At 48.1% G+C, this 20468-nt stretch overlaps 1 protein-coding gene across 3 annotated transcripts in view; it reads right to left on the bottom strand.

Annotated features, from left to right (window-relative positions):
• RGS12 (regulator of G protein signaling 12) overlaps positions 1-20468 on the bottom strand; it is a 118634-nt gene that overhangs the window by 35197 nt on the left and 62969 nt on the right. For all 3 annotated transcript variants that reach the window (XM_061191906.1, XM_061191907.1, XM_061191908.1), the window contains one exon: positions 13478-13499. In XM_061191906.1, the coding sequence (XP_061047889.1) occupies positions 13478-13499 (22 nt within the window). The remainder of the gene's footprint in view (positions 1-13477; positions 13500-20468) is intronic.

The following is a 20468-nucleotide window of genomic DNA, read 5'->3' as shown; positions in this document are numbered from 1 at the left end:
TCATTCTTAATGTTTTTTCCCTCTTTTTCTTGATCATACCTACTGAAGACTTAGTTTTTTGTTTTATTAATCAGTTATATACTGTTTGTTTTGTTTTCCACTTTGTTAATTTCTACTTTATGTTTTTCCCTACCTTATTTTGAAAGTTTATTTCCTGTATTTCCCAACTTTTCTTTTTTATAATATATACATTTAATACTACAAATTTTTCTCTGAAAACCACTTTGACTATATCCCACTGGTGTTAATATGTAGCACTATAATTACTGAACAGTTCTAAACTGTATTATAATTTCCATCTTAATTTTCTCCTTGACCCATGGATTATTTAGAAATATAGTTTTAAACTTTCAAATGTACAGATTATTTTGTATTGTCTTTTTGTAATTGACTTCTATTTAATTACACTGCAGACAGTAGATGTGATCTGTATGCTATAAATACATTTTTAATTTGTAGCAACTGCATTTCTGGAATAGAATATTGTCAACATTGGTAAATACTTCATGTATCTTTGGGAAAAAAGTGTATTCTCTATTGGATGTAAAATTTTACATATATAAAATTTAAGTTGTCTGTTTTATAATTCAAACATTCTGTGATCTTACTCTATTTCTTATCAGTTTGATTTCTTAGTTTCTGAAAAAGGTATATTATAGTCTTCCCCTAAGAATACTTGTCCACTATTACTGTAGTTCATCTAACTTTGTTTACAAGTGAGAGACTCTATTTTTGGTGCACACTGCCTGCTTTCTTCGTTTTTTATTGTTTTTTTCACTTGAATTATTTTGTCTGGTGTTAATATTGCCATACCAATTTTCTTTTTCCTTAGGACCTACCTAAGGAAATAATTAATTTCATTTAATTTTTTCAATCTTCCTGTGTCCTTTTGTTTTAAAATTGAATTTTAAACAATCTAAATGGAGAGTTTTCTCCTTTGATGCCCTTTCTCTTCCACTGATCTTATAATCTTCTTCAGGGCCTGTCCTAGGCTCTTTTCTCTACGTAGTTCTTCTAGGCAATTTTATCCACTCCTAGTACCACTTATATTGGAAATGCAATTAAAACAGCAACAGTGATATTGACAATAATAATGGCAGCTATCACTTGCGTAGCTCTTCATTATGTGCCACGTACTGTTCTAAATGCATCACAGATATCAGTTCCTGTCATTCTCACAGTAACTCTGTAAGATGGGTCCTGGTACCCATCTTACAGACAGAGAACTGAGGTGGCCAGCTGGTGGCAGACTCAGGGTTTAACCCAGTCCATGCTCTGACTCATTGTGTGTCTTATCACCTCTCACGTCTCCGGCCGTCTTCCGGTTCCCACTTATCCCATAGGTTTGAGACTCCTCTTTTCTGCATGATCTCTAATTACTCAAGCTTACCAAGGCACTAAATTCCACTGGTGGATTGATGACCCTTAAGCTTAAGCTTCCAGGCCCAACCATTTTTGGCATCCATACTCAGTTACCCAACTGTCTACACCACATCTCCACCTGGAAATTGCGAAGTATCTCAGAAGTCACAGGTCCAAAGCAGAGCTCTTGTTATTGCCCTGTTATCTGTTTCTCCCGACCCTGCTCCTTCCCACCCCTGCCGACGCCGTGACCGTCCCCCAGTGGAGCTCTCCTCACCCTGTGCTCTCCTCACAGACACAGCGTCATCCTCTCTCAGGTTTCCACTACCCCGGCTGCTCCTTCTCGGCTTTTTCCCGGCCCCTCCCATCTCCCCAAACTCACATGAGGGAGAGCCTCTGCTCTCATCTCAGGGCTCGGCTCCGCTGGACTCGCGGGCCTCTGGCTGGACCAGGCCCTGCCGCCCGGCTCCATCTCTCCCACCACCAGCGGCAGCACATCCCGCGACAATCCACCGTCTCCCAGAGGCGAGCACGGCCTGTCCACCAGCCTCTCTCGGATGCTCGGGTCACCCTACACGCAAGTCCCTGCAAAGTCTTGTACGTTACAAGACTTTCCCTCCCTTCTCTGAACAACAGCATCTGTTTGAGGGTGACACGTTGGCCTAAAGTACTCTCGATTAATGCTGGTTTTAGATACTGATAGAGGCCAGTCCTCTAAAAGAAACAGTTTTTTAAAAGGCAAACAAAGCCAGATTTAGTATTTATTCCTGGGGGAATGGCCTGAAGACTTTTAAAGAGCAAGACAGTAAGTGGCTACATAATGAAGGTCACAAACGTACCGTCACAAAACAATGGAAAACCCAACTGCCCTAATATCAGTGGTTGTGTGGCTTGTGCTACATTTCCAGTGAAAGCATCATACACAAATTCCAAAAGTGCTGTATCTCCACCAGCTCAGACAGAAAGAAGCAAAGGTGACTCTGGAAAACTGGCAGTGACTCACAAATTAGCTCCAAAATGTGTAAGAAAATGCAAAAGGCTGGAATAAGCAAAGCCATCCTGAGACTACACAACCAGATCTCTGAACGCACGACAGAACGACAGTAATGACGACACAAGGTGCTGATCCAATGACAAAGAGACCAATGGAACAGAAGCTGGAAGCCAGAAAAAGACCCACAAATATACGATTACCTGATAAAGGTGCTGCTTCCTTTCAGTGGGGAGAGGATCGCCTTTTCAATAAATGGAGTTGGATCAACTGGGTCCCAGAGGGGAAAAATGAATCTTGTCCCCTAACTCACATCATACACAAATATCAGCTCCAGATAATCAGAGCTTTCAATGCAAAAGATAAAACAATGATGGCTTTACCTTCATGATCTTGGGAAGGGCAATGCCTGCTCTAAAAGGACATAAAAAGCATCACAGAAAGGGAAAATTATAAATTGGATGATACAAAGATTAAAAACTTTTGGTCACCAAAAGAGACCACGAAGAGGGCTTCCCTGGTGGTGCAGTGGTTAAGAATCCGCCTGCCAATGCAGGGGACATGGGTGCGAACCCTGGTCCAGGAAGATCCCACATGCCGCGGAGCAACTAAGCCCGTGTGCCACAACTACTGAGCCTGTGCTCTAGAGCCTGCAAGCCACAACTACTGAGCCCACGTGCCATAACTACTCAGCCCACATGCCACAACTACTGAAGCCTGCGCACCGAGAGCCCATGCTCCGCAACAAGAGAAGCCACCGCAATGAGATGCCTGAGCACCTCAACGAAGAGTAGCCCCCGCTCGCCACAACTAGAGAAAGCCTGCACGCAGCAACGAAGACCCAACACAGCCAAAAATAAATAAAATAAATAAATTAAAAAAAAAAAAGAGAGAGACCACGAAGAGAATGAACAGGTAAGCTGCGGGGGAGCTCACCTGAATACATAAATCCAATGTAAGAATCATTTCCAGGATCTATTTTTCAAATTTCCTACATACCAATAAGGAAAGGTAGATGATCTAGCAGGAAAATGGGCAGAAGTCTTGCATGAGCACTGAGTTGAAGAGACAGAGATTAGAATTAGGCCAGGCCAGGCTGGAATTTGCAGGCGCCAGGAGGAAAGCTAGTGAAGAAAGAGCTCCAGAAATCTCAAAAGAGAACCCTGGAGTCTGTTGCTGAATTCTAAGCTGTGTGCACACGGGGTGAAACCCATGAGGCCAGGCAAAGAATAGCTGGGAGCTGCAGGATGAACGTTCCCAGAACTCACACAGGGTTGTGAGATTTCCGAGTCCCCACAGCTCTGGTTGAACGCCTGGCCTTCAAAGGAGACCCCACATGTGTCAGGCTTAAGTAGTGGGGCTAAACTAGCTTACAGTGAAAGCTACTTTAGATTTGCCCTAGAAAAAAAAAGCCTAAAAACAAGCCTCAAAGGGGCCAAGCCAAGCCCCAAGTAGCTTAACTGCCAGTTAAAACGAACCCCTACACTCTTCAAGGGAAGACAACAAAATCCTGCACCCAGTCGAAAATCACTAGACATGTGAAGATGCAGAAATGTGACCCACGACCAGGAGAAAAATTAGGCAATAGAACAGACCCAGGAGTGACAGCAAGGATAAGTCAGCAGACAGAGACTTGAAGACACTTAAAGATGTTTTAAACACGCTCTAGAGTTTAAAGGAAAGCGCGAACATATGAGGAGAGAAGTGAAGGGTTCTAAAAGATCCAAGAGGAACTTCTAGAGATGAAAAATAAACCTCTGAAATGAATAGTCCACAGGATGGAATTAACAGCATATTAAACACTGTAGAAGAATGGATCAGTGAACTTAAACACAGAACAAAAGAAACTATGAAACATGAAGCATATGGAGAAAAAAAAAAAAAAGACTGAAAATGAACAAGTCTCAGTGGCCTGTAGGAAAAACCCAAGTCCCCAAAGCGGGAGAGGGGTAAACAATATCTGACACTCAACACGCCCCAAATGGCAGATATACAACAAAACCAACCCAAGACTCATCATAATTAAGTTGCTGAAAATCAGCAAAAGAGAAAATCTTACAAGCTGAGAAGGCAGGCCCAAAGGCATCTACTTTCTCTTCTTAGTTTTCCTAATCTGCATAAAAGCTGCTTAGGTACAGCTCTTGCAAAAAGCCACTGAGCGCTCCCCAACCTCAAGGTCGACTTCTAGACCTTTCCCCTAAATTATTTTGGCCAATCAGATTTTCAACCCAATCTATGTAATACTTTCTCTGAGCAACTTTATACATATTCTCCTGAGAGTGAATCTAATAAAATTTTCAAACCATTTGGCAAGTCCTTAGGTAAAAAGCTTCAAGCATTTAAAACAATATTAATTATTATAGTAAACTCTTCATTCAAGTGTAATACATACCAAAAAAGGGCACAAATCATGAGTGAACACTCGTGTAAGAGGCAGAACACGGGCTCTGGCGGGAGCTGCCTCAGGGTGACTGCTCCCCTGACGGGACACATGGCTTTACTAGACCAGTCCTTACACTGTTCTTCATGCTACGGCTTCCTAAGAGACGCTTCCCCCCCCCCAAGAATAAAACTAATCAATCCCCTTGGAGTGGAAGGATACACACCTGCTTCCAGGTAGGGCCTCTGGGGGGAGGATGAGGAACGGACACAGGAGGGTCACAAAGGGGACCTCCACAGTGACTGCAGTGCTTTGGAAGAAAGGCCTCAGGCAAATATGCCCAAATGTTAGCCGGCGTGACTTCTAGGAGGAAGGTATGTGGTCACTGGTTTATTACTTTTGAACTTCTGTTTGCTTGAAAAAAATTTCACAGTATAAATAATTACTAATAAAAACTCTCTCCAAATATCTTGTAGAACTGGAAAGAAATCAGCACATTGGAAAGAATCTTGGCAGAAATCAAGTCTCCATCCTTCCAAAAACTAAAACCCAAGTCTGACTAGTGTTTACAAAATACTTAGTACTTCATACCCTATAAATACACTATGTAACTCTGGGTATAATTTTTAGGTTCAAAGCAAACCATGAGGAATGTTACAATATATTAAACCAAAACAAAGACTTCTGGTTAAAACAACCCCTCTCACACAGCAAATTACAAATTAACATTCCATCTCTACTAGTTAGCAAACATTTCTGAAAATGTGCAATTAGGCTGCACTGTTTTTCTGATGAGGAAAATATGACTTCACCAGAATTCTGTACAAATACCCATGACACCACTCTGAAACCTTTACATTTCTCCTTCTCTTTCGTAATTTTACAGGATGCAAATTCATTGCCAAAAATACTAGAGATTATAGTACCTAATATTTTATTTTTAAAGATTTTTTTTTTGATGTGGACCAATTTTAAAGTCTTTATTGAATTTGTTACAATATCGCTTCTGTTTTATGTTTTGGTTTTTTGGCCGCGAGGCACATGGGATCTTAGCTCCCCGACCAGGCATCGAACCCACACCCCCTGCATTGGAAGGCGAAGTCTTAACCACTGGACCGCCAGGGAAGACCCAATACCTAGTATTTTAAAGAAGGGTGCAGTTTAACTCCCTCAATTAACAGGCACGTAACCCTCACCGCCAGGCAGCTGCTGTAAGAGCCCCGGAAGCGGCCTGACGCGCAGGGCCCACTCCCGCACCGCGACCCCACCAGGCGGGCAGAGAAGGTGCCATCAGGCCTCGAGAAAACACAAGGCACAGACAGAGAGAGGACGGCGGCCTGTGAGCTTCCCTCCGTGGCCGCGGAGCGCACGGTGTGAGCGGATTGGGGGCGGGCGGCTAGCCAAGGAGCTGCCCGGGGGAGTCAGCTCTTTCCAGAGAATGACCAAAGCAACAGGAGTTTTTCTGTGCCTTGATGTATTCTCTCACACAGGATGGTGTTAAAGGAGAGACCCTCTAAACCCCAAACACCTGAAGCAGTAAGAGTCACTTCTGGAAACCAAAGTTTACTGTGAACGTAAAGCGCGAGGGAAACAGAGCCGAGAGGCAGACCTGGATGGAGGGCGGAGGGTTGGACTTAGGCGAGAGGCGGGAGGGGTCCCAAGGCTGGAGGTGGGGAATGAGGACCCTCGGCTGGAGCTGACCCAGACTGTGCTCACCATGGCTCCCCGGGTGTCCAGCAGGGTCACGGAGCGGGCGGAACCGGGAAGACGCGGCCCCGCAGCCATGCCCACTGAGCTATGCTCAGCCCTGGCCAGGTGTGTACAGACTTTTGGGAGAAGAGCCCTGGTGGGCCCTGGAAAGCGATCTGCTGGGCCTGAGACCACTCACCACCCAGCACCTGGAGGAGCGGGCGGAGACGACTAGAAGCTCTAGTCTGTGACGACCTACTTTCCTCTTTTGTTTCCTACTGAAAGTTATTTCAAAACAAGACAAGACAAACCGGCACACGGCAGCTCCCCAGGTAAGTATGGGCAAAGTGAAGAAGAGCCACAGCCTCTCCTTTCCCCATGTCCAGCACAGGCGGGGGCGGAGCGGGGGGATTAAAAATCAGCCACAAACTTAGCAAAAGCAACCAAAAAAGATGGCACAGTCTGATGCCATAAGCTTCAAACAAGAAAAAGAGAAAAGAGAAAGAAAAAAAGCCAAGAAAAGAGAAAAAATAAAAAGGTTTTGACAGGTTCTGAGTCTGACCCATCCCTGAGTCCCCAGCAGGTGTCCTGGGGAAGGAAGCTGCACCAACAAAATAGGGAAAGTCAAGGATACACCCTTGTGGGTAGAGCCCAACTAGTACTGAGGGTGTCAGCTCAGGCAGGAAGGACCCAGGAGCTCAGCACTGTGGTCTCTCTGGCGTCAAGAATGTCAGTGCCAGAAAGCACAGTGATAAGGGCCATGGGGACTGCTGACATCCATAGATGGGAGGATGACGTGATAGATGGGTAAATGGGTGGGTGGGTGGATGGATGGATGGATGGATGGGTAGGTAGATGGATGTGTAGATGAGTGGGCGGACGGAGGAAAGAAGGTATAGAATATGCAAAAAGCAAACACAAAGTCTGGTCTGGAAGAAAACACAGCCTAAAAAACTTTAGAAATTCTTCATGTTCTATGAGAGAAAGGGGAGAAAGCACAGTTGATGAAAGAAATTGAGGACAAAATCAATACTATTACAAAATGAATAAAAAGTAAAAAAAGAGGCAAGATATGTCTGAAAAATCAAATTAATAACATAGAGAAAAACCTTTTACAACTAAATTGCCTTTGAGTATTAACTGACTGACTTTCTCAAAGAAGCAGAAGAGAATACTCCTGGGCTCTTAGAAACCTCCCTGGTGACTGAGAGTAAAGAAGCCGAGGGTCTGAACTCCTTAATGGTGGCCATGTGGTCAGAATTCCTTCCGAAGATTTGCAAACCCATCTGATAAAGGATTAATAAACGTAATATACAAGGAGCTCATACAACTCAATAACAAAAACCCAAATAACCAGGTTAAAAAATCGGCAAAAGACCTGAGGTGAATATATACTTTGACACAGAAGACATACAAATGGCCAACAGGTACATGAAAAGATGCTCAACACCACTGATCTCAAGGAAATGCAAACCAAAACCACAATGAGATACCACCTCACACCCATTAGTCGGACAGTCTTGTCTATTATCAAAGAGACAAGAGATAAGTGCTGGAGAGGGTGTGGAGAAAAGGAAACCCTCCTACACTGTTGGTGGGAACGTGAATTGCTGTAGCTGCTGTGGAAAACAGTATGGAGGGTCCTCAAAAAAATTAAAACTAGAACTACCATATGATCCTGAAACTCCATTCCTGGTTATTCATCCAGATGAAATAGGATCTCAAAAGATATATGTATCACCATGTTCACTGCAGCATTATTCACAATAGTCAAGATATGGAAACAAGTTAAGTGCCCATGGAGGAACGGATAAGGAAATTATGGTGTGTATATATATATATATATATATATATATATATAAAACATATAATGGAATATTATTCAGTCTTAAAAAAAAGGAAATCCTGCCTTTGCAACACCATAGATGAATCTGGAGGACATGCTAAATGAAATAAGCCAGACACAGAAAGACAAAAACTGTATGATCTCACTTCTATGTGGGATCTAAAATAGTCAAATTCATAGAAGCAGGGAGTAGAATGGTGGTTGCCAGGGACTGGGGGGAGGGGGACATGGGGAGACGTGGGTCAAGGTATGAAAAGTCTCAGCTGTGAGATGAGTAAGTACAGCATGGTGACTGTAATCATAGTGTTTTGTACACTTGACATTTGAGAAGAGAATCGATCTCGGTGTTCTCACCACACACACAAAAGGTGCCTATGTGAGGTGACAGATGTGTTAATTAGCTTGATTGTAGTGATCATGCCACAATGTGTATGTATATCAAAATATCACATCATATACCTTAAACACAATTTTTTTTATCAATTATACCTCAATAAAGCTGGAAAAAGGTAAAATAAAATAATTTTTAAAAGGGAAAAAGAAAAAAAGAAAGCCTTGGGTAGGAAGCGGTTACTGATATCAGTCAGAAGTGAGTCCGAATGACACGCACGGGTGGGTACGGAGCACGCCCTAGGGCGCTGACCTCACCTATAACCGCTTTCTGTTTGGCTGCATCTCACAGCCCAGGTTTATGACGTAATCCTTGTCACTAAAGGACCACTGGCTCGACACGACATACTCAGCTGCTCTCCACGTTGACTGTAACTACCAATGATCCTAACCCGCCGGCACAACTCTCAGCTACCAGTTACAAAGGAACTAACCAGCAAGCGCAGAGCCTCCACCAGACCCCCGTCCCCCCGCCCAGTACTAAGCCCCAGGACTGAGCCGGCTCAGGCAGGCCCAGGGTTTACGGAGCCAACGTCAGTGCCCCAGGCTGGTGACACCCAGGCTCGGTGGCCAGGGCTCCTCAGCTGCCAGGTGACAAGGAGCCCCACCGCTCGGCCTTCCCTGTCACTTCCTAACCTGCCAGCCCCCTTCCTGATGCCCTATCGCTTGGCTGAAGTTGTACTTCGTTGGAAAGGGGCAGACGGAGAAAAGCAGGGCAGAGGGTAGATATAAAATCAAAGGCCGTCTCCATTCAGAAAACAAACAACAATTAAAGAATGCATGTCTTTCACCTCAGATATTATTTCTGATTTCAAAAGGTCCCGGTTTTTATGTTAGAACAATAATCAGAAATATTTCAAAGTACTGCTTATTAATTTATGGCAACAGAGTGTAAAATCTACTTCAAAACGATTTGTCTTTGTTAATCAGAGGTAATAAACGGCAGCTTCTGGAGAAAGACAAAAGAAACTGCACACGAGTCCCCGTGGACACTGGCCGCCGCGGGGTCCTTGGGCCTCGGATGCAGAAGCAGCCTCAGAGGGCCTGGCCACACCCCACGAGCCCAGCAGACGGCTCTGCTGCTGTACTTTATAGAGTGGGAGTCTACTAAGCTTGCTTGCTTGTTTTTTGAGAGGGTTTCACTAAGAAGGAAAAACTGTGAAAGCCACCGCCCTAATGGCCTAACGCAGGTCTTAGCCCCGAGGCCCTGGCTGCTGTCTGCCATACCGTAAACGCCCAAATTCAATATTCACTTGACAAACACCTGCCCCGCCATCGCCATCGCTGTGCTGAAGCCACCGCGTGAAGGTCACTGTCCAGTGGGTGGAGGGAGCAGACAAGACAGCGACACCGATAAATAATTAAAATGACGGGACCTCGTCAGCAGTGTCGGAAGGAGATGAAGCCTGGGCTGACACTCAAGTGAAGGCCGGGGTGGTCAAGGCAGGGCTCCGGGGGGCGCTGCCCCAGGCGGGGGACACCACGCTGGCAGCGGACAGCGCTGTGCGAGCCAATCGAGATCCCATGCGTCTGAGGGGCCACGGGAGACCAGGGGAGGAAGCCTGCCAGCCCGGTGGTCAGGGCCCCAAGTCAGCTGTAGGGTGGCGGAGCGAACCGCGAGGGGCGGAGTTTAGGCGGAGGAAGTGGGAGGGGCCGGGATGCAGTGGGCGGAGACGGAGGAAGGTCACGGGGAGACCCTGGGGCCACAGCATGCTTGTGGAGAAAGAGCGAGGTTGGAAAGGCTAGGTTGGTGTGTCTATGAAGCAGCCGGAGAGGATGTGCCCCAGACCCCAGACCCCAGACCCCAGGAGCCAGAGCCGCGTCCCCCATGGTCACAGCCCGACACGTGCCTGCAGATGCAGGCGTTCATTCCAAAGCTCCCTAATGCCCCAACTTCCCAACCTCAAAGGGCGGGTCCAGTATCGGCAGAGACAGCCTTGCCCTTCCAGGGTGTGGGAGCTGGGTGGGAGGGGAAGTCCTGGCGAAGCTGCTTGGTACTACAAAGTAAAAAAGAAAGAAAATAAGAGAGTAAACTTTTATTACAATAAAGCTGCCTTGTGCCAAACCCCAGGTTCAGGGACCGGAAGGCTCTCTCCCCTCCGCACGGGAAGGCCTTACGACGCCACCAAGCTATGGCCACCAGCTCCCCAGGGTTCCGTTCCCACGATGGGGGATTCGGTGTGAATAAGCGTTTGGATAATTTGCCACAAGGCAGATCATTGCATTTTAAAGCCTCTCTCACGTGCTAGGATGTTCTTCCTTTTCTTGAGGTAGAATCTGCCTCCCTGGACTCACTCCTGGTCCTGGTTTGCCCTCCACAGAGACTGACCTCTAATCCTTCCTTCACAGGGTGGTCTCTGGCTTTGGGCCACTCTCCTGAGAAATCGAAAAGACACACTTCTGGTTGACAAAGATGGCGAAAATAGTATTGTCCAACTTCCTTAAAATAAAGCCACAAAACTAACTATATGGTGAGAACACACATAATAAAAGTATAAAGTGTGAAATGAGTCCAACAGTTAAATGAGTCCAAATGATCTCACCGACAAGGTTACCAACACAAAATATTTCTGAGTGATGATGTATTAGTCACCCAAACGAGGCCGGACGACTAGGTGGAGGCCGCACAGCTTGTGAAAAGGCTGCTCCCCAAAGCGGTCCTGAGTCACTGCAGGACTCGTTTCCCATAGAAACAGTTTGTTCCTGGAGCTCCCAGGCCCCCAGGAGCCAGAATCTCCTGCTCAGCACAAACATGAAACATCTCTGTGGACACACATTCTGAGTTTGTGCCTGGATCCTCTCACCAGCCCCCGACCGCGGATGGGCTAAGGTGACCCCAGGAAGCAGGTGTCAGGAACTGGAGGGTCCAGGGCTGAGATGGGGAGGAGGGCACCGTGAGCCTGGCTCTGCAGTGAGGCAGACCTCAGAGCCTGAGTCCCAGCCTCTTAACTTGGTGTCTATGTGACCCTCTTTCTGCCTGGGTGCTTTTACCTGTAAAGATGGCAGAATATAATAACACATACCTCCTGGAACTAACATGCAAAATAAATGAGATCACTTTTTCTTCTTATTTGTAATCAGAAAAGAAATTGAAGATGGAAAATAATAAAAGCATGAAAAAACTCAGTAGGACACATATAACTGTCTGGTGCAGTCCCTGAAATTGAAGGCGTGCTCAAGAAATAGCGACCTTGCCCCCTCCCTGCTCTGCCGCAGAGGGACTCATGAGGGAGGGGCCTATCCTGAGTGGCACGGGGCCTGAGGCAGGAAGAGAAGGAGGGACCAGGGGGTGGGGAGCCCCAGCAGGGCAGGGGAACCACTGCCACCAGCCAGGACACCACTTCCTTAGAAAGGACACAGGGCTGTGAGCCTGGGGCTTCCCACACTTGGGAAGTTTAGCTTTTCAAAAATTGTAAAATGAAGTATATAATAAAACTCCCCGGGGTTCCTGCATCTACCGCTGACAGAAGAAAACTTTAGAGATGAATAAAGCTTAATAATTATGATTAAATTGAACATATCAAATAAACTTCTCAAATGTATAAATTTCCTGCAGAAATGAATGCCTTCTACCAGAAAAGATAAACGAGCACACAGAAAGGTTAACATGAACAGAATACTGTAAAAACCACTCACTTTTATCCTGGATTTGGTTACAGGTCCTATTTCCTTTCATTAAGGAAGGTTTTCCCACTCCTAGCTTAAGGTGATTAAATGACATGATTATTGTTGTACATAAGACAGGTAACATAATTCCTTTTATTAAAAAAATAAATCCCCAAACACAAACTTTAGGATCTGTCTGGTCTCAGCTTCAGGTGTCTGCACGTTTCTTGTACTTCCCACGGCTGGACTGACCCCAGCCGGCAGAGGGTGACTGGCGTCACCTTCCAGGCCGAGCCCCGCCACATACCTGCCACCCTGTCTAAGGCTCATGACTGAAGTCTGTAGTTGTTGGACAATAGAAACCCTTGGTTTCTCTTTAACTTACAATACAGAGGGTAACCTTGAACCCCGTGACTCCCCAGCTCTGGCAGTACTTGGGACCCACAGCCAGCAAAAATGAAAATAAAGTGCTGATACATTTTGACAAATTATAAAATTCAACTCTCAATAGACAGAACAGAGTAATTAAAAACAAGTAAAAAAAAAACAAAACTGTGAGCATAGGACTTTTATGAGTATTATAAGAAATACGGAACATTTGGAAGAAACTCTCCAAATCATTTTGAAGAGTTTTTAAAACTCACAGAACTAAAATGATAAGGGTTACATCGAGAAATATCTTACGTGAAGTAGGACATCTCTGGCCATCTGCTTTTCGGGGAAGTCCCATTAAAAGAATCCCCTGAACAAAATCATTTAAAGGCAGAAAGCTTCCTCTTCATCCCACACCTCTCCAATTATCTACTAAACTTTTCCTAAGAAAGGGAAATTTAGCAACTGAGCATCTCACCCGAATTTCCAGAATCGCTCAAATTCAGCAAGAGCTCTAAAATCTTCACTTGCTGGTTTACAAGCTAGTTCTACAAGGCGGGCAGCAGGTCTTTACTTGCTGACACAGGAATGCAAGGGGACGGGCGAGGGTGCTGTCACACCGAGCACGTCCCTGCAATAAACTGCTTCCAAAACCCAGGTAGCAGTCACTGGGAGGAATGGAGAGCTGCCCCCAAATTGGCCCCGACTAAACCCTCCCCCCCACCCAGGGATGCAGAAAGGCCAAGAAAACATCGTTACGAGTGAGCCAACAGCAAATACACTCCACGTGTGAAAACTTCGTTAAAAATAATAAAAATATACATCAGAAATTGTGACTTACCACCATCAGACACAGTTGCAGACTGAAAGAAAAGAGAGAGAGACATGAGTTAGTTGGGCCTCATGACAGGTCAGGAGACAGCACGTCCACGTGAGCAGCAAAAGCAGACTCTGGCCGTCCCCGTTCTGGGAGCCGGTGTCCAGGAGACCAGCCGCCTCCCTGGGGCGCGTCCCTGCGCTTCCTGGGCGAGCCGGGGCACAGGCCGGGCGGAAGCAGCCCATCTCCCCTTGAGGACAAATCCCAGCACGTTTGACATCGCCGTCTTAGTAACAACCTCGGTGAGAACAGCGTTACAGACTTCGGTCTGATCAGCCCGGGCTCGAGTCCGTGAGGCACACCCACGTCCAGGAGGCAGGCACCCTGCCCACTGTCCGTCCAGGGCCAGGCGCTGCCCTGGGCACATCACAGCCCTGCTTGGCGCTCTCACCCCGAGACCCGGCCCGTGCAGGGGTGAAACCGCCCCGGTGGTAGCAGAGTGGGGGCCAGCCCACAGCCAACCCCGACCGCCAGGCCCCGCCACCCTGAGCAGACAGATGGCGACAGGCCAGGACTGGAGGGAGGAGGCCATCGAGGGAGGTCCTGGAACAACAGGCGGGCTGGGCTCCCAAAGAGCTCTGAGCAATCCTCCGATGGGGACAGCTGAGCAAGACCCCCTGGGGACCCACCTGCGGGTCAACAGTTCTGAGGCTGCAACCTAGGGAAGGTCACCTGGGACATGGAGGGAGAGGGCTCCGGAGAAGGAGTCGGGAAAGGGAAAAGCTGGGCGGAGGCAGGAGAGGGTGTCGGTGGCACAGACACCAGGGAGCCTTCACCCCGGGAAGGGGAGCGGGTTCAGTGCAGGGCCACCTGCTGCCTTGTTGACATGTCCTGGTCACAGCACAGGCACAGCTCCGAGAGCAGCGGGCAGGCAGGGCCCCAAGGCAGGGACGGGGGCCAGCGGGCCGTTGGTGCGGTGCTGGGCACCGGAGCGGGCGTGCTGCCCTCTGCATCTTCACCCAGCGCGGGGCTGGACGCAAGGAAACCTCCCAGCCACGCCCTAAGAATAAATCCACTGCAGAACCCCCAGGCCTTGCACGCCTTCCTCTCTGCAGAGGGAAGGGAGACCGGAGTGCATGGTGTGGGGAGTGAACGGGGAGCCCCTTCCCAAGTCCTGGGCCTTCCCAACAAGCAGAGGTCATGTTTTAAGACCCCTAAGGCCAAAGCCAAACAAGTGAGGACAGAGGTGCCCCAGATTAGCTGCTTCCGGTGGAAGCGCCATCCCCCCGGGAGAGAGAAAGCATGTATTTGTGGCCGAATTTTGAAAAGAGCCACCATGTCAACTGCATCCCCTACTCACTGTTTGGCCCTCCCGTCGCCAGCGCCAGGGCCCCCCAGACCTTGCCTCCTGGGCTTCACGGAAGACAGGGGACCCTCTTGGTTGCAGCCCCTCACCTCGTGTGACTTACACCTACCCTCCTGCCCCCAAGGGTCTGTCCTCTGACAGCGAGAGGAAGCGGCTTCCTGACGGTTTTAGGATCGGGCTCGTCAGCGTTTCACACCATCGTGAGTCCTCGGTCAGAAATACTCTGGAACTATAACCTGGTACCTTATCAATATATTTTTCAATAGTAAAAACACAGGCTATTGTGGGTCCAGCTTTTAAACCTTCATCTCGCCAGACAGGCAGGCAATGAGCAGGCCCCAGCGAGCCACCAGCCCTCACCTGCCAAGGGCCTGGTTTTCACCGGAGAAGCGCAGGGTGAGTCTCCCTCCCGGGGCGGACGAGTGCACCGTAGGAAGCTGTCCTCTGCCCATGCTCACAATAAATCACCTACAATCGTGTTGTGAATTAAATAATATCAAAGGCAAATTACTCCCTTGAGATTATGAGAAGAAAATCTGCAAGGCCATACACAAAAGCAGAAATACTATCAATAATAATTTTGAAAAATAAGTCATAAAATGCAAAATCCACGAATGTGAAGGCCGTGGCTCACTTCATGTTACAATCATGACTAAAACTAAAGTCTCAGGCTCTAGCAGACTGAACAAAATGTGCTAAAAAATCTCACACGTATCCCCAAAATGAACTGAACTCAAGATCCAGGAGACAGGAGTGTGCCTGGAGCCAAGAAGGAGGGGGCAGCTGCGTGTGGGCAGCCCACGGGGAGGCGCGGTGGGCCGGGGAGCGTGGACACGGCGAGCAGGGCGGGCTCAGCGTGTCTGAAGAGGCTCCAGCTGGGGGGCTGCCAGACTGCAGCATGGGGGGCCCTCTGGTGCAGTGTGAACAGATCCAGGTAAAGTTCCCCAAACGTGCTGCTAGAGCAGTGTTAGATTTATGGACACATTGTGAAGCTAGCACAGAAACAAACGTGCTTTCGAACATACTGCTGTGCCACAAGCAAGGGGAAGCCCTGAGGGAGGAGGGAGGGGGAGGGAACGGAGAGCAGCCGGCAGACGTCAAGGCCGCCAGGCGGGACGCAGGGCTGAGCGGTGCGTGTCCACTCACTCGGACGCTCCTGGGGCAAGGAGCCCCATCTCCGGCGGCCACAAACACAAACCCTCCGGGAAGGCCCACAGGAGTTCCAAGAGTGTGAGCCTGCCCAGACGTGAGCTCACAATTCAAAAATCCCCCCAAACCCAAGGAAACCCCACCACGAGAAAGAACCAGCAGAAATAGCAATTAACAGAATCTCAGACACTGGAAGGTTCTAATACAGATGTCAAATAACCATGAAATTGTGAAGAAATAAAAGTTGCAATAAAGAAAAGAGGAAGTAAGGTGGTAGATACGAAAAATAACCCAACAGAATGACTGACAATGAAAACTACAACTGTTGAAATTAAACACTCAGTAGAGAGGTTAACAGAGATTAGAGGTTGAAGAGAAAATTTGGGGATTGGAAGACAGACCTGAAAGAAATCACACGGATGGCAGCACAGAGAGGAGGCACAGGAAACAAGCAGCAGAGACGAGGCTGCACTGGGAGGGTGCACAGAGAGGGTGGAGGATGCACAGGAAATCCTGGCCAGCCTGCAGCAGGGCCAGCGAAACCTCCTCAGGAGTGAGAGCTGCTCTGCAGATGGGTACCCACTGCCCACAGGCCGTCCCTCCGGGAACTTCTCCAGGATGCCCACCAGGAAGAGGCATCCTGGGTCCAAGTCTCAGTTGTTCAGCATTTTCCAGGAGGGACTCAAAGTCTACAAGCCACAGCCTCAGATGATGTAATTCCTTCCTTTCCCCACTTTGGGTAGCTGTGCCAAGAGTGCCTTCCAAGTACTAGGCGTCTGTGGAGCCACAGGCTGGTGGCCCCTGTGTGCTAAGGGTTCTCCCGGAGCGGCCGGACATCCCCGCCCACCCAAGGCCGTAAGCTCTGCACAGAAATCCTTGACGAGAGGCAAGTTCGCGCTGGGATGGCTCCTGACACGAATCAACACAGAAGGATCACGGGAACCAGCTACGCAGCCCTGCCTCGCCGTGTCCCACCTTCTCTGTTCACGACTTGTTATCCTGGCAACTGTTTCCATCCCAACCAGATATTAATCTGAAAGTAAAGCTCTATGGAGACGCACTTTAATATCACCTGGACATAAAACTACTGTCCTCTTCCAAGTTTCCATACTTTTGGAGAAGTCGGTGATGACTTCCTGACCATATTACTTAATTTGCAAATAATGTATAATTATCATTAACCTAATTCTTCCGTTTACTATCTAATATTTATTCTATTTATAAGCACACACTGGGAGTGACAGAGCTGGGCCATCACGTGAACCGATATGAGATATCCCCCAAAAGGGCCCGCTGGATCCCTAGTCAGCGTCTGATTCCTTGGCCCTTTTGAGAAGGATACGGAAGCAGGCTACGGAACACATCGCAGGGGCTTCATTATCAGAGGAGGTGAGGCTGAAAGAGGTGACACAGTGCAGCACGGGTGACAGGTGCTGTCACGGGAGGGGGCGGGGGAGGGGGCCAGCGCTTGGCGTAGGGGCCGATGAGATGGTGTAGGCAAGCAACCTGCTGACAACAGCCTTGGGGAAAAGGCAGGCAACCCCCAAATCGTTTCTATTGACCTTGGGATTGACATGTCCAATTCTGACCAAATTACCCTAGTTAAGCCTGGCTTGCATTTTTCAAGCACATCCTGGTTGACGGGGTTGACGGGGGAAGCATGCAAAGTGGCAAAAATTCAGAAACTCCCATAGATAATTCCCAAAGAACATCCCCCACAAAGGGTAAGAAGGACTAATTGCAGCTCAACATGACTTTTAAAGTTAGGCATCCCCAAATTTCTTGGCATGCTTAGACCACTATAAACATTTTCACAAATTAAAACTTAACTCGCCTAACGTTTGTTCTGATACTCAGTATAATTTGTATCAACGTGTTTTCATTAGCCTGTACTTCTTGGGTTCTTCCCACATTCCCATATCGACACGCTATTCTTATAAAAAGTGCAGCTGCAGAGAACAAGCTGCCAGTTAAAAGGTGCCAGAAAGTGAGCATTTTTCTGTGCTTACAATTTAAACACATACCATAACTAAACAGCTCTGAAGAGGTCTATGATATGTCTCCAAGACTGGAGTTTACACTAACGTAAATACATTTGTTTTTAAAAACTTACAAAGTATTTTAGATAATGTAATTTAAGTTCAAACAATCTCCATACCTCAGGTCAGCCTCTTAAACCTGATAGTTCAGTGTAAACTGATTTGGATCTATTCCCAGCAGGCAATGTGTCTGGACCACACATGTGCACGGATATTTTATTTTTAATTAATGTTTTGAACGTTTTAGATAATTTCTATGAAGAGTGCTATATGATTCTGGTTTATCAAGGCCGATTCTGTCAGTAACATTTGACAATAGCAGTTATGAGAATATATCATTTCCTAATTACGTGGTACATAGCAATATACAGTTATATATATTTTCAGTTTTGAGCTACTGACAAAATTTCCTACTTTGAACATAAGAAATATTAAATAACCATCTCTGGTTCTTAAAATAAGAGACCAAAGGCTTGTAACTTGCCCAAACGTTTTGAAAAAAGAGATAATCCCAATGATGAAAAGCCTTAAGAATCTAACAATTCAATTTGCATCTAATTTATATTTATTTGGCCTTTTAAAAGCTTGATCCTCTAAGTTTTTTTTTTTTAATATTTATTTATTTGATTTTTATTTGGCTGCGCCAGGTCTTAGTTGCGGCATGCGGGATCTTTAGTCGCGGCATGAGAACCCTTAGTTGCGGCATGTGGGATCTAGTTCCCTGACCAGGGATTGAACCCAGACCCCCTGCATTGGGAGCGCGGAGCCTTAGCCAATGGACCACCAGGGAAGTCCCGATCATCTAAGTTTTAAAGCGAATGCTCGCTGGACGGAGCACAGAAGAGAGCGGGCGGTGTGGGGCAGGAAGACCCCAAGGGGCGGATGAAGGGCCATCGGACAAGGGATGGAGGGCCACTCTGCTGGTCCCACCCACACGCCAGCCCGCCCTCTGCTCCGAGAGCTCAGGGGTCTTCATACCAGGCCACGACCCTCTAAGGAGCTATCAAATCAATTCAGTGGATCGTTAGCAGCATTTGTGAAGAAATGAGATAAGATGGGATAGAATAATGTGAAAGAAAATCACCACGAATGCCCTGGGGTCTCCGCTGTTTTAGAGCCCGGCCTCAGAGCTGCACGTCTGCGTGCACGCGAGCACACACACCCCGTGTGTCCTGATGTGACACGCATCCCCCGCACGGGCGGTAGTCCTGGGGTGGTGCGTGGAGAGCACCTGTGCTAACGTGGGGAAGCCGTGTGTGAACAGCTCTGAGAGCAGAGAGGCAACCTCTCCCTCCCCTCGCCTGGAGCACCCCACCCGGTCCCTAGCGCTCACCTGCAGCCTCACCTGGAGAGCCCACTACCTGGTTGCAGCTTCACCCACGCCTTCTCCAGGGAAGCCTTCCACAGCCACGACGCCCAGTCCTCCGGTTACATACAGGACACAGGGGTGACCTCCCATAGACCTCGAGGGGCCCGAACCAAAGAGGCAGTGCCCGCGCCCCAGCCCACCCAGGATCCACAGCATTGCACACACACTGTGCACACCCCCCCCCCCCCCGCACTGTTCCTTCCCAGCAGTTTCAGCCAAAGAGACAGCTGGAAACAAGGCTCACGTGCAGCAAGGAAGAGGCAAGTAGTTCTAGGTTCAAACCACGACTTCACAGCAGAGGGTCTCTGCGATCCAGAGACTGTGGTGACAACAGGACGAGAGCACCACAGGTGTGTTCAGTGCTGCCCAGCGACCAGCGGGGTGGCCGGACACAAGGCGGGCCGGGGCTCACCAGGCAGCTCATGGCGCTTCCTGCAAGGGGTGGGGACGGGCAGTGGGGGCCTGCAGTCGGAGGGCGCAGGGGCCCCGGCTCAGAATGCAATCTGTGCGTCTCGTGTGTGTGTGTGTGTGTGTGTGTGTGTGTGTGTGTGTGTCCCAAAGAGCTCTTCAATCTCCAATAAAATCAGAAGAAACTGAAAACCCACAATCACAGCATTTTCCTAAGAATTTAACAGCTAATATTTCCACTGTGCCCTTGGAGAAGCCTCAGATCATTCATAACAAAAACTTAAAAACCCAAAGGAACACGGACGAGGTGGCACACGGGCGCCACACTAACGCTAGGGGTTTGGGGTGAGCACCCAACTTTACATGAGAACCCTCTGGCCTCACTGCTGAAATGAAGACGAAGACCCCTTCCACACTGGCCAGCCCAGCTGAAGAAAGACCCGCGTCCCCACTGTGTAGACAGGGCGGGAAGTCTCAGAGGGTCTGGGACGACTTTCACGCCTGCATCCCCACAGGACAGCCGGACTCCTGCAAGTCAAGTTAACGTAGACACTGGCCTCCTGGGATGTCCTGGGCAGGACGTGGCACTGAGTATAGCCTCAGACAGGCTTGCTCACCGGGAGCTCCTTCTGGATAAACAGTCCACAGAATCCGAAGCCCCCTCTCATCTGAACTTGGAGCCCA

The sequence above is a fragment of the Eubalaena glacialis genome, chromosome 5 (assembly GCF_028564815.1).
Source record: "Eubalaena glacialis isolate mEubGla1 chromosome 5, mEubGla1.1.hap2.+ XY, whole genome shotgun sequence".
In the NCBI taxonomy this organism is placed as follows: Eukaryota; Metazoa; Chordata; class Mammalia; order Artiodactyla; family Balaenidae; genus Eubalaena; species Eubalaena glacialis.
The sequence above is the reverse complement of the archived record's forward strand: the minus strand, read 5'-3'. Positions and strand labels throughout refer to the sequence as shown.